Here is a 13,039-nt window from a genome sequence, read left to right on the forward strand (position 1 = left end):
TAACTCCAGCAAGTGCCTGAGCCAGCTATTGTCCAGAGTCTGGCTTCAATGTCCTCTGCCCCACCCCTCTAAAGTCTGAAAGTATTTGTTCTTGGGGACAAAGGATTCCTCTCCAAGAATCCCTCCTGGATAAAAAGCCCTCTTCCCTAGTCCTTCCATCATGGCCTTCCTTTTGTATCTCTGAACATCTGTAGTCTGTCTGCCAAGTATGCTGTTGAGTCTAGTACTGGGTACGGCTCAGCACCAGGGCTCAAGTGTGACCTGGGAAAGTTCCTTTCCCTGGGTACTGTCTCCTCCTCTCCACAAGGGGTCTGAGAAAGGCAGTCTCTAAGGTCTCCACTGATAAAATAACCTGTGATCCAAATCCAGCCCAAGCTGTCACCTCTGAACTGAAGAACACCAAGTCTATCCTGTACTCTGATGGGAGGCCATCTGGATTGATAAGTCTTTCAAGGCCTCCATAAGTGGTGTGGGAACTCTAGGGCCGGAGTTAACCCCTCCACTCCTGGTCCAGTTGGCATTCCTGCTCAGGCACTGCCTAGGCTAGATGACCTCTGAGGTCTCAGGAGATTCACTAGTAGAGTGGGGGACTGACCCTGGGCACATCACTGCCGCCTCCCCCTCCCATAGGCTCTCTGAGGCCCCTGCTGGCACCAAAAAAGCATCTGACAAACTCATACTGATATACTAGGAACTTAAAATAGCATGTCTCCCCAGGGACTGGCATTTCAGAAAGAGCCCAAAGATTAGTACTTAAATAATACTATTCTTAGGAAATTTCAGGCAATGTGATAGGCAAAAGCACACCAAGGAATCCCCCAACCTGCCCCTCAGCTGTCCTCAGGTGCTTCTAGCACACAAGCCACTCTTTGGTTTCCCCATTTTGTGATGGGGGAGACAGAATGAACCAAAACCCACTCCCCTGAGGAAGACTTCCAAAAGATGGCTTCAGAAGGTTTTTAACCCAGATTTCAATTCAAATCTCCATCTCCCCTACCACCCTCAAACTCCCAAAAGGCCTAGAGCCAGGCTAGGACTCCTCCATTTTCTGTTCCTCCTGCCAAAGAGATGACACGTGGAGGTCTGGGGAGGGAGAGCTTCTGGGAGGGCAATGAGCAGAACTGCCCTGGGGGAAAAAAGGCCTGGGCCAGGAGCTTGTCAGAGAACAAGCTAGGTACAAAGAAAGAAAAAGGAGTTTTCAGGGCATTACGGAAAAAATGCCACCTCGAATCTTTATTCAAATGGGTATTTGTACTTTGACAAATCACAGTTCGATTCAACACCAAAAAGCTATTTCCTTTGGAAATGCACCAAGTCATGTTTCCACCCCAGGGTCCTCTACAGAGAGGAGCCCATGTCTCTGCCTTCCCCACAGCAGAGCCCCATACTTTGGGACTGATGGCCCAACATCCCCATTACAGGTCTCAGAAGGAAGGAATGAGGGGCAACGTTCAGCCTCCTGGCCTGAAGGTTACCCAAAGTCCAAAGATGGGCAGCCCTCCCTAGACACCTAGTTCTGGACTCCTCCGGAAGCAATGTCCAGGTCGCAATACATGGCCTTCAGCTTTATCTGGTCCTAACCAAGACCCCTCAGGGGTGTAGGGGATTATGGGGGAGAGGGCCAGGGTTGGGGTGGAGCCTCCATAGACATTCACCATGACAATGATGATGACAGAAGATTCAATTCCAGGCTCGCTGCCCCGGCTCCCTCCTCCTCACCCCTGGGCCCCCTCCCCAAGTGGTCAGTAAATCTTCTGACGGCTGGGCAAGATGGCCTCCTTGATGAAGGAGAAGACAACCAAAATTCCAGAACGTTTGCCTCGTTTGCCTTTGGTGAAGTAGTTGGAGACCACATCATCTGTGGAGGTATAGGCCAGGATTAGGGGAATATTCCAGGGCCTGGGTCCTACCCTTGTGTCTTATTCTTAGCCTAGGGTGTCTTTCCCCATGAGACCAGAGTAACAACAACAATAAGTAGACAAGGTCTACTCTGCCAGTAGACTGGGGGCTAGACCAGAGAATCCCAGAGGGTAGAAGCTATGCCTCTTCCATCAGAACTGGGGCTCCCAAGGCAGAAACATTCCCAATCTCCTCATTCAGCAGAAGCTGTCTGCTCACTCCCACCTAGGTCAGTTCTAACACAGACACACACACACACACACACACACACGCTCACACACTCCTTCATTCCTCCCTCTCAGCCCCTCTCACCTCCAGGCTGTACGGTGGAGGGCAGGACGTTCTCCCCAGCAGACAGTGAAACAAAGAATGCAAACGGGATTAACCAGAGGCAGAATGTGAAATAGGCCAGGACCTGTCAACAAGAAACAGTGAGGAGGGAGGATGTTTGCTATTCAGACCCTGGGTTCCCATGTGGGAGGAGCCCTGAGACACCAGGAAGATTCCAGGAAGCTGAAGAAAATCCACAGGACAATCCAGACAGTCAACAGGAAGCAGTCTACAACAGAGATGACTGGAGGAAGGTTCTGCCCAGCTTTAAGCAGGGGAAACAAAGATGGCCATGCCCTCTGACCTGGAGGCTGGGGTCTTTTGTCTGTTATTCCTTCTCATTCCTTCCCTGTCTGCCTGTCTGTCCCTCTCTCATTCTTGGTACTCTGGAGCCTGGAAGCCTGACTAGCCTTGGAGCAGGTAGGCCTGGGAGAGCTCACCTACTCATGTCCTATTTACAGGAATGCCTGAGTGTTGCACCTTTGAATTAATATTAGTAGTTATGTTCTCTGGTCCAAACCATCCTGGAGAGCAGCTGGGAACTCAGTTAAGAAAGGGACTAAAATGAATGTCCAATGCTGGGCATGCCCTGAGAAGGTCACCACAAAGCGGAAAGGCGTCATCTGTGTCCAAATAGTTGTAGCAGCACCTTGTGGTCTGCCAAAGACCTGGAAACAAAGAAGATGCCCATGGCCTGGGGAAGGCGAATGCAGTGAAATAGGCCTTTACTGTAAGAAGCCACAGACGTGTAGAGACACATGTAAGGGCAAAGTCAGGTCAGAAGAACCAGGAGAACAACCTGCACAAAGGTGACCATCATGAAAGCAAAAAGAACAGTGAAATGAGCTGCACACAGTCTAACAGTGAGCCCGGCGCTTTGCCAGGAAGAAATGCTATCTCAGTTTAGATCTCCTCCTCCTCCTCATCACATCAAGCAAAGATGTGCACAGACTATCTCCAAGGATACCAACAACCCACGAGGGCTACTATGATGCCCATTTTACAGAGGAGGAAACAGAGGCTGAGAAGAGTCAGGTGGCTTGCCCAGGGCCACACAGCTAGGAAGTGTCTGAGGCCGGACTGACACTCAAGACCTGTACTCCATCCACTGTGCCAGCTGGCTGCTTCTAGTGACTAAGCCTGGCCCCAAAGGAGAGGTTTGAAAATGCACCTCTCTGCCTTCTTTGTACTGGTGGGAAACACCACACGGAACGCTGCATATTATGTTGGACACTGGTTTTGCTGACCTGGTTTTTTTTCCTTTTTAAAACATTCTTTGTTATAAAGGATGACATGATGGAAGAGGAAGAGGTGGGACATACTAAGAAATATAGATGCTGCAAAAAAAAGTAAGTTTTTAAAAATATATTTCTATAAGTCATTTATAATGAATTTTTATACTTACAGTAAATTACTGATTTCCCCCCAAAGCCCCAAAGTATTCTAGTTCTTTTCTCTTCATCTTCTTAAAAAAAGTAAAAAGCTGAAGCTTCAACAAAACTCAACTTGAGAACAATAGCCAATGTTAGGAGCACAGGGTCAAAGCTGAAGCACTTGGCCTCCAGTTTATTAGCCACGGACAAACTACAATTCCCAGAAGGTGCTTGGTCTGCTTGAAGGGTCTGTTGCATCAAAAATTCCTCCATCAATAAGTTTCCAATGAATACTGAATGATCAGTAGAGGGCAACAAAAGTGACTCAGTTTACAAACATTAAATATAGGATAAAAACTTTCCACTTACAATATAAAAAGGACCAAGTATTCCAGGAGGCTGCTGGGCAGCTCCTAGAGAAAAGTCACCTTCTTAAAACCTCAACAACCAGAAGGCTTTAAGCCCACTCTGTATCTACACCGTCCCTGAGTACTGTGAAAGGCAGCTCGAAGTGGTGGAGTTGTATGACAGGAACGTTTCAGGACAAAAAAACCCTGTCAAAAGCCAAGTCCTATCTGGTCTGAAGGAACAGAAACTGAAGGGGGTGAGATTGGTAGACATGAAAAAAGGAGACATCTGGGAAAAAACACTTGGCTGTGGCCATTAGCACTGTCCCCAGTCTCGCCCCCTCCCAGAGCCTCAGAGGGATGGGGGCCCCAACCCTAGAAGTCATCCTTTACCATCAAAAAGTAACATGGATCAGATATCTTTCTTCCCTTCTCAATGGGTAGGGGAGAGAATTTGGAACTGAAAAGATTTTTTTAATTAAAAAAAAAAGTAACCAGGGGTAATTTTTCTCCCAAAGAACAGACACAGGCTAGAAACAGAAGCAGAGAAAGGAAGAATTTGGAGAAATGACTGAAGAAGATTCCCGGTGTGGGACAGGAAGAGGGGCATTTAGGGGAGGGGTTTCAGACCCACCCAGTCTGAAAAAACACTCAGGAAGAGTACAAGACCTCCCCAGAGCAATCCTCTGGGACCCAAGCAAGCCAGGCCCAGAGGAAAGTGGAGTGAGAGTGGCCCGGAGAACCCTGCTCACAGGCACATGCTAAAGGGGTTGGAGTTCCACAGGAGAAGACCTAAGACAACTCCCAAGATCCAGAAAACGTCAACCACTGTGTTCTCCTGTAATGTTAAGGGAATTTGAAGATCTTCCCTGCCCCTTAACAGACCCATGTGACCTGCTTTGACCTTCGGCCCAGCCCACAGCCTAGGTCACATGAAGCCCAAGGTGGGAGCTTGCTGAATGGGCAGGGCAGGAAGGGTGCAGCAGAAGGAGAGAGGTAGAGTTGAGAGACAGGCAGCAAGCAGAGCAGAGCAGAGCAGCTAGCATGAGTGAGAGAGGGAGGAATTTTGCCTAAGGGAGCTTGTTTGTGGGGAGGCTTAATGAGGGAAGGCTTGGAGATGGCAGTGCTCCCTTTATTGGTAATGCATACAAACAGCCTCGTTATCATGGTGGAAATGACTTTCTGGTATGTGAATAAATATCTTGGTTCCCTCTGTGGAAGAGAGTTAATATTTTGCAAATTTACTCTGAAAATATGCATGCATATCCAAAGAGGCTGCTGTGGGTATCGCATTGGTGCTGTATCTCCTCACTTATGTACCTAGGTGGTGCAGGGCCTGGAGTCAGGAAGACCTCAGTTCAAATCCCACCTCAGACTCTTACAACTTTTGTGATCCTAGAGAGGTCACTCTTCACCTCTATCTAGCTCATTTTCCTCATCCATAAATTGGGGATAATAGCTCTTAACTTGTAGGGTTGTCATGGGGATCAAATAAAGTTGTAAAGCACTTAGCACAGTGCTTAATAAATGCTTGTGTCCCCCTCACCCCCAAATGTCCTACAGTGCCTCTTACCTCTGAGAAGGGGTAATATTCCTCTGCAAAATACTGGAACGCTAAGTAGTGATTGACCACCACCAACACTGCCAACAGAAGAGGGAGCAGAGGGAGAGAGAATAAGAGGTCAGTTATTTAGAAAAAAGATCCATAAAGATTCCCCCTTCGGTGGCTGGCCCAGCCCTGCCCCCCCTCCCCCCTCCCCCTCCCCACTCCTGCTCTCCATGGATGGCTCATATCTCTAGAGCTCCTCTTCACAGCAATGGCTAGGCTCTGCCCAGCTCACCCAGGGCAGGCACCACAATCGCACAGCCAAAGTGTTAGGGGTCCCTGGCTGGATGAGTAGAAAAGCTCTCAGGACTCTGTCTCACAGGGTCGGCGACCTGCACGTGGGAGGGGCCTCAGAAGCCAGCTAGTCCAACCCCCTCCTTTTAGAGAAGGGGAAACTGAGGCCCAGAGAGGCGCGTTCAGAGTGAAACGGTGTCTAACGTTCTCTTTATCTATGAAACCAGTCTGAGGGCTGACCCCTCCCAGCACAGGACCCCACGATGACAGCGGGCACCGTCACCCTTGGTTCAGAGAAGGAAACCAAGCTGGAATCAACAAGCATTATTGGTTGTTGTCCTTCGTCTTCTAAGAGGACCACAATGATATCACCATGGTAAAGTGAATTTCCAGTCTGTCCAACTGTGGCTGATCAGACCAATACGAGCTCAGAACGCTCTACCACAGGTTGGGCACAGATGGGCCATATGAATATTTGGGGTGGATATGCCAAATTTGTGCATCTTGCATTTACTTTGTGCTGTCCCAATTCTGCTTTGCTCATAGAGCACAGCATCCTTTCTGATACAGGCATGCCATGCTTAGCAGCCTTGTGCCAGTGTCTCCCATGTTGCACAGTCAAGTCCAAAATTCTTGAGAGAGAACTTGAGAGTGTCTTTGTATCGTTTCTTCTGGCCACCGCGTGGTGGCCTGCCCCATGCAAGTTCTCCATAAAATAGTCTTTTTGGCAAGTGTACATTTTACATTTGAACAACGTGGCCAGCCCATCAGATTTGTGCTCTCTGAAGCATAGTCTGAATACTTGGCAGTTCAGCTAGAGCAAGAACTTCAGGGTCTGGTACCTTATTCTGCTAGGTGATCCTCAAAATCTTCCTAAGACAGTTCAAATGGAAGCAATTCAGTTTCCTGGCACGGCACTGGTACACTGTCCATGTTTTACAAGCATATAACAATGAGACCAGCACAACAGCTCTGTAGACCTTCACTTTGGTAGTCAGTCTAATACCTTTTCTTTCCCAAACCTTTCTTCAGAGCCTCCCAAACACTGAGCTGGCTCTGGCAATGCGTGCATCAACCTCATTGTCAATGTGTACATCCCTGGAAAGTACGCTACCAAGGTAAGTGAATTTATCCACAGCATTCAGAACTTCTCCATTTGTTGTAACCGATGGTTCCATGTATGAATGGTGTGGTGATGGCTGATGGAGCACCTGGGTTTTCTTAGTGGTCATTATTAGGCCAAAATTAGCACAGGCAGCAGAGAATTAATCCATACTTTGTTGCATCTCAGCTTCAGAGGCTGCATTGAGTGCACAATCATCTGCACACAGAAAATCATGCACCAACACTCCCTCCACATTGGTCTTGGCTTGTAGCCTTTTCAAAGTGAAGAACTTACCATCAGTACGGTAGTTGACTTTGATGCCGTGTTCATCCTCATTGAAAGCATTTGTCAACATGGCTGAAAACATCCTGCTTTTTAAAAAGCATTAGGCACCTACTATATGCCATGCTCTGGGGAACATATATGAAAACTAAAACCAGCCCTACTCTCCAGGACCTTACACCCTAAGTGAGAAGACAAGTATAGGAACCAGGAACAGCAGGAGAAAACGGGTAGCACTGTACCAGAAACAGAAGAGTCTGGAAAAGGGGCAAGGCTTTGTTGGGTTTTGGGGGTTGGGGAATGGGGAATGGTGAGCTGTTTTAGACGTGTTGGATTTGAAATGCCTACAGAATTTGCTATCTGAAATGTCCAGCCGGCAGTCAGTGATATGAGAACTGATGTGACGCAGAAGTTCAAGAGAGAATGGACACAGAGACACACACACACACAGACACCTAAAGACACACGCAATACACACACATACACACTCATGAACACATACATACATACACACATACACAGACACACATACACATAGATATGCATACACACACACACACACACACACACACACACACACACACACACACACACACACACACACACACACACACACACACACACACACACACACACACACCCTTCCCTGGAAGAAGGGAGGGGTCTCACCTCAGGCTGCTTGAAGCCTCCTACTGGCTGGGTCACCCTCCTCCTGACCTCTTCCAGGAAGCCCTCCCTCAGTCCTGCTCCAATCTGTGTTTACACCATCTCTCTCCTGCTTCTCTGCTTCTCTGGTGAGTGTCCCATCTTCCCCTCAACCTGACCCTCCATCAGGGCTGTGCCGGCCCTGATTAGCCTAAGAATTCTGGGACTTGGGACCTGTGAGGCCCTTCTCTGGCTCTACTCCCAGCGAGGATGCTGCCAACAGAAGGGCCAGGCCAATCAGGAGAGGGGCACCTCCCACCCACTCACCCACCCCCATCAGTCTCTGCCTTACCCAGTACTCACCACAAGAAAGGATGAAGTTGGGTGAGGTCAGCATGATGAAAGGGAAAGTCTGAAGGAGGCCAAAATAGACAAGGTTGGTGAAGAGGCCTGTGCCAATGAGGAAGCTGGGGAAACGCTCAAAGACATAGAGGCCAACCAGCACGGCTGTGGAAAACTGAGGCAAGCACAGAAGGAGACTCAGGATTCCCGTCTCCACCACCCTGCCCCGCTCCTTCAGGAGCACTTCCCAGTCTAGTTCTGGAGATGGACCTCCCCCACCATCCTACCAAGGCTCAGGAGGGATCTGGGGAGGGGGAGGGAACTAGTCATTAGGGTGATTTGGGGGGAGCTTAACTAAACCTTTTAAGATCACAGCACCACAGAGCTGGAAAGGACCTTAGTGGTCTTTAAGTGCAACCCTTCATTTTACAGATGAGGGACTGAGGCCCAGGGAGAGCTCAGAGAATCTCAGGCAGGGTTCCTGTCTCTGGGTCTAACAGCCATGTCTCCACCTTACAATGCTGACTCCAAGCCAGCTCTGTGTGCACTGGTAGGAAGGGCTGGAGGACACCGGGAGGTCCCATCTACCCCTCAGCATCATGTGACAGATGAGGAAGCTGAGGACCAAAGGCAGGAAGGGAACTTCCAAGGTACCAGGCAGCAGAGCCTCTGGCATTCACACACAGACAGACCACACAGCAGGTGGGAGGTCCCGGATTCCTCCTTTCCTTACACTTGTGAGCACTGGCTACTTTATCAGACCACCAAGTTATCAAGCGACATCCCTGGGCATGCAGGGTGGCCCTCAGGCATGAGGCCTAGGAAAAAGACTGCTTCCTGGTGATGACCCCGGGAAGCAGGTAGCAGTGGGGCAGAGGGAGAGAGCAGGCCCCTTACCCAGATCATGTATTTGATGATACGACTGGTGGCCACCGTGTACTCTTCTATTAGCTCAGCCAAGTAGTAGAGTCCGGCCGCTGAAAAAGAGGCAGGAGAGACAGCTAGGCTGGCAAGCCCAAACCCCGATGTGTGCCCCACTGTTTTCACAGGATCCCATAAAGGTGAGAAGCACAAACTCATAATGAGTGATGGTCACCAGATCCCCACCTCCCTTGGTTCACCCAAGCACCCACCTTACCAGGGTCCCTCACTCCTATACAACCTGATCTCTGGGTTTGTCAGCCCTGAAGGTGGTCCTTGTCTGGAGAACTTTATCAATGCCCGTATGTCAGAGGGCAATGGCTCTTACCAGGTTCTTGGACATTGACAGTGGAGAGGACTGGAAGGGAGCCTAGTAATGGTCAATGCCCCCAACTAAACACCTCCCCTCCAGATGAAGCTATCAAGATGCAAAAAGACTTGTCCAAAGTCACCCAGCAGAGACAGCACAACTCAGGGCCACCAGTCTTTCCTCTGCCACGCCATATGACTGGCTTCCCCACCTCCTTCCCAACCCAGAACTCACTTTCCAAGGTCTGTGATTCAGTCCTTAGGAGAGCCCCCTCCTCTGGGGGAACTCTAAAGCACCTTCACCTTCTCCCTGATTTCTGTCCCAACCAGCCCCTAAATCCTCGGCAGGAAACGGGCCCATCTTTCAGGAAGCAGCACTCACTCCACCCAATTTCTAACAATCTAATGGGTCTAAGATCTTTCAATGCCAGTCCTCTCTCCAACAACACAAAGTCTGACCCATCCACGCCAGCCCTCAGTCCTGGGTAAATGTCCTCCGTGTCACCCACCCATCTGACACCAAGACTCCCCTCCAGTGCGGGGGGGCCTGCCTCCCACTTCCTGCAAGTACTGACTCTCCAGGCTCTTTTCTTGTCGTAAAACTATAAAATCTATATAATACCTGATCTACATAATACCAGATGAGTAAAATACCCGCCCAAAATGTGGAGGGAGGTAGAGGAGGCTGGAGCACGCTGTACAGTGAAGCGTAATCATGTGACTTTTCAGAAATAAGAAGCACTGAGTACGAAGGAGCCAGAATGAGGCTAAATAATAATAACAATCATTTACTCCTCTGAGTAACTTGGAACTAGGGAGACCTGAGTTCAAATCCTGCCCAAAACACGGGTTATACGACCAGACAAGTCACCTCAACTGTCAGTGCTCTTGAGCAAAGTCTTGTTGAAGAGGTTTTGCTGGCATCTTTTTTTAATCACGTTCATTTCTGCCCAGAAGCCACTGCTCATGTGGAAGCACTTTTAACAAAGAACTGGGGGGGAGGGGGTGGGGAAGTAAATCCGTCCAACTGAAGCCTCAGCCACAGCCACGGCCCCTCACCCCATACCACCAAACAACACAAGGACTTGTAGATCTGCATCAGGTAAGGAAGCCTCCCACACCCGTGGAATCATGGGCCTGGGTGAAGTGGAGACAGAGCTGACCTCAAAGTTCAGAGGCCTTGGGTTCAAGTCCAGCACCTAGCACAGACTGGCTGGGATGCCCTGGGCAATCCCTGACCCTCTCAGAGGGTCCCAGGAAACTCCCTGAGACAGGGCCCACGTTCTACAGCACCGGGAGCTTCCTTCTCAAGTTAACAAAATCAGGTCCCCAGCTAGTGCCCTTTGATGACGCCCCCTCTCCCACATCTGGTTCTCACATCAACCCGGGGTGGGGAGGGCCCTGACCGAGGCCCCAGGACCAAGGCTGCATGGACGGACTGAGTTCGAGTCCCAGCCCCAAGTCTCCCAATCCTGCTTTTCCTGGGCCTCTGAGTTCACCAGTGTGACACAGCAGGTTCACTGACCACCTTGGAGGACCTGCGGGCGCTCGGACCTTCCCCCTCCCCCAGAAAGTGGTCCTATGATGCACAAGGCACTCCTGGGCAGGGGAACAAGCCCTGCCCTGGAAGGGGGCACTGCACCAAGGACAGCCTCCTCACATTCTCTGGACCTTGGAGCCTCTCCTGGGCTGCCCAGCTGGGCCTGGGGCTTCCTCTCCCTCCACCCAAGTACAGCCCCTGCAGTGCCCCCATGCAGCCGCCCCAGGCAGCGGCCCAGGCAATGGGTTTGCTCCGCTATTCTCCAGGGGCGCGTCCATCCCTGACCTTTCATGCCCCTCCACGTTCTCTCCCCTCACTCCCTTCTCTCTAAAATTCTCCAGTCTATCGTTCTCCTCGAAGGTGGGGCTGGGAGGAGCCCCCCCCCCAGACTCAAGGGGGGCCCAGACACTGTCAGCCACCTGAGAAGGTGAGAGGGGGAAAGGATGTGGGGGAGGGGGTGCCCTGCCCAGCCTCCCAAGGGGGCTGAGGAGGAACCTGCTGGGGAAGTGCAGGTCTATTAGGGGAGGGTCTGAAGAACACGGAATGAGGGTCCAACCCCCAACTTAGAGAGAGGGGGGGTCCTCTAGGGCACTGGGCTGGAGAGCTCTCCCTGCATGACGTGGGAGATCACGAAGTATAAACGGGGGTCTCATCCTGGCAGAGCCTCCTGCTACTAGGAAGGGGCATGAGGGCGGCCTTAGAGACCACTAGGATTTGGAGGGGCTGGGGGGTGGGAAAGGAAGGAGGAAAGGGGGGGTCCCCCGGGATCCTGGAGGGGCGGTGGATCTAGGCTAGGAGGAGGGTCCTGGGCATGGGGGAGGATCTCTACCCGGGCACTGGGAGGAAGGGGCTCTCAACATCCTGGGGGCCGACGGAGGCCACAGAAATGGGGAAGCCCGGGCTAGGGGGGAGGGGAAGGGTCTCTTGCTGTAGGTGTCTGCACGATACGCTGGAGGTCCTCTGGTCTAGGGCCTCCCATGTAGGAGTTCCCACAGTACACTGAGGGGGGCCTGCTGGTGGGGGGATCTCTCGCTTAGGGGGTCCCCTCGCAGCACTTCCATCCCTGAAGCCTACCGGGAGTCTCGAGGATCTCCAGAACACTGAGGCTCTCTCACTGCTGGGCTCCCCGCAGTGCACTGGGAGTCTGGGGGGGGGAGGGTGTCTCACTATGGTGGTCCCTGCAGTGCACCGAGGGTGACCACAGTACATCAGGGGTCCCTCCCCAGAGGATCCCCCGCAGTGCACGGGGCTCTCCCAGCCTAGGGATCTCCCCAGGAGGTCCCCACACCACCCGTCGGGATGCCCTCCCCAGGGGGTCCTGCAGGGCATGGGGGTCTGTCGTGGGGGTCTCACTATGGTGGTCCCTGCAGTGTACCGAGGGTGACCACAGTACATCAGGGGTCCCTCCCCAGAGGATTCCCCCGCAGTGCACGGGGCTCTCCCAGCCTAGGGGTCCCTCCCCAGGGGGTCCCCACACCACCCGTCGGGATGCCCTCCCCAGGGGGTCCTCGCAGTGCACAGCAGGGATCTCTCCTCATGGGGGCGCCCCCCACACCACCCGCCGGGGCGCTCTCGTTGTGGGGGTCCCTCTGGGGGGCCGCTCACCGATGGCCAGGGTGACGAAGGCCACCTGGATGAGCAGCGACAGCCAGCTCAGCGCGTACATGAACCACATGGCTCGCCGCCGCCTCTCCGGCCTCCGCCCCGGCCTCCCTAGCTCGGGCCGCGGGGACACGGAGTCGCCGCCGCCGCCGCCGCCTCAGGCCCCGCCCCCGCCGCCGGCGACGTCTCCGAGAGGGGCCGCGGGCTCGGAGCGCGCCGGCGCCTTCCCGCAGCGCCTCCTGCAGGCGGGAGGCCGAACTGCAGCTGCAGCGCCTGCGGCCCAAGGCGGCCGGGGCTCGGAGCCACCCGCTCGGAGGGGAAACTGAGGCGGGAGGGCTTCGGAGAAAGGCTACCCCCTTCGCACCTGCGCGGTCTGTGAGAGGATGGGGTTCAGGTGGACGCCCCTCCTGTCCTGGGGGGCCAAGCCTCGGCCAAGACGCTGCGGGCCATTCTGGTCCCCGACCTTCCTCTCCCCCAGACCTCGCAGGGTCCCCCAAGTCCCCG

General features: G+C 52.5%; 1 protein-coding gene across 2 annotated transcripts; it reads right to left on the minus strand.

The window, feature by feature from the left end:
* Positions 1-1,206: 1,206 nt before the first annotated feature.
* TEX261 (testis expressed 261) lies at positions 1,207-12,730 on the minus strand. 2 transcript variants are annotated; one of them, XM_072629641.1, is made up of 6 exons: positions 12,539-12,730; positions 9,061-9,140; positions 8,185-8,338; positions 5,523-5,590; positions 2,212-2,314; positions 1,207-1,858 (listed from the first exon to the last, which is right to left on the minus strand). In XM_072629641.1, the coding sequence occupies exons 1-6, from the start codon at positions 12,606-12,608 to the stop codon at positions 1,743-1,745; spliced, it is 591 nt and encodes a 196-aa protein (XP_072485742.1). In that variant the 5' UTR covers positions 12,609-12,730; the 3' UTR covers positions 1,207-1,742. The 2 variants fall into 2 exon arrangements, with proteins under 2 accessions (XP_072485742.1, XP_072486511.1); XM_072630410.1 differs by having other exon boundaries at positions 8,185-8,233; positions 12,539-12,706.
* Positions 12,731-13,039: the final 309 nt, after the last annotated feature.

This window comes from Notamacropus eugenii, chromosome 1 (assembly GCF_028372415.1).
Source record: "Notamacropus eugenii isolate mMacEug1 chromosome 1, mMacEug1.pri_v2, whole genome shotgun sequence".
In the NCBI taxonomy this organism is placed as follows: Eukaryota; Metazoa; Chordata; class Mammalia; order Diprotodontia; family Macropodidae; genus Notamacropus; species Notamacropus eugenii.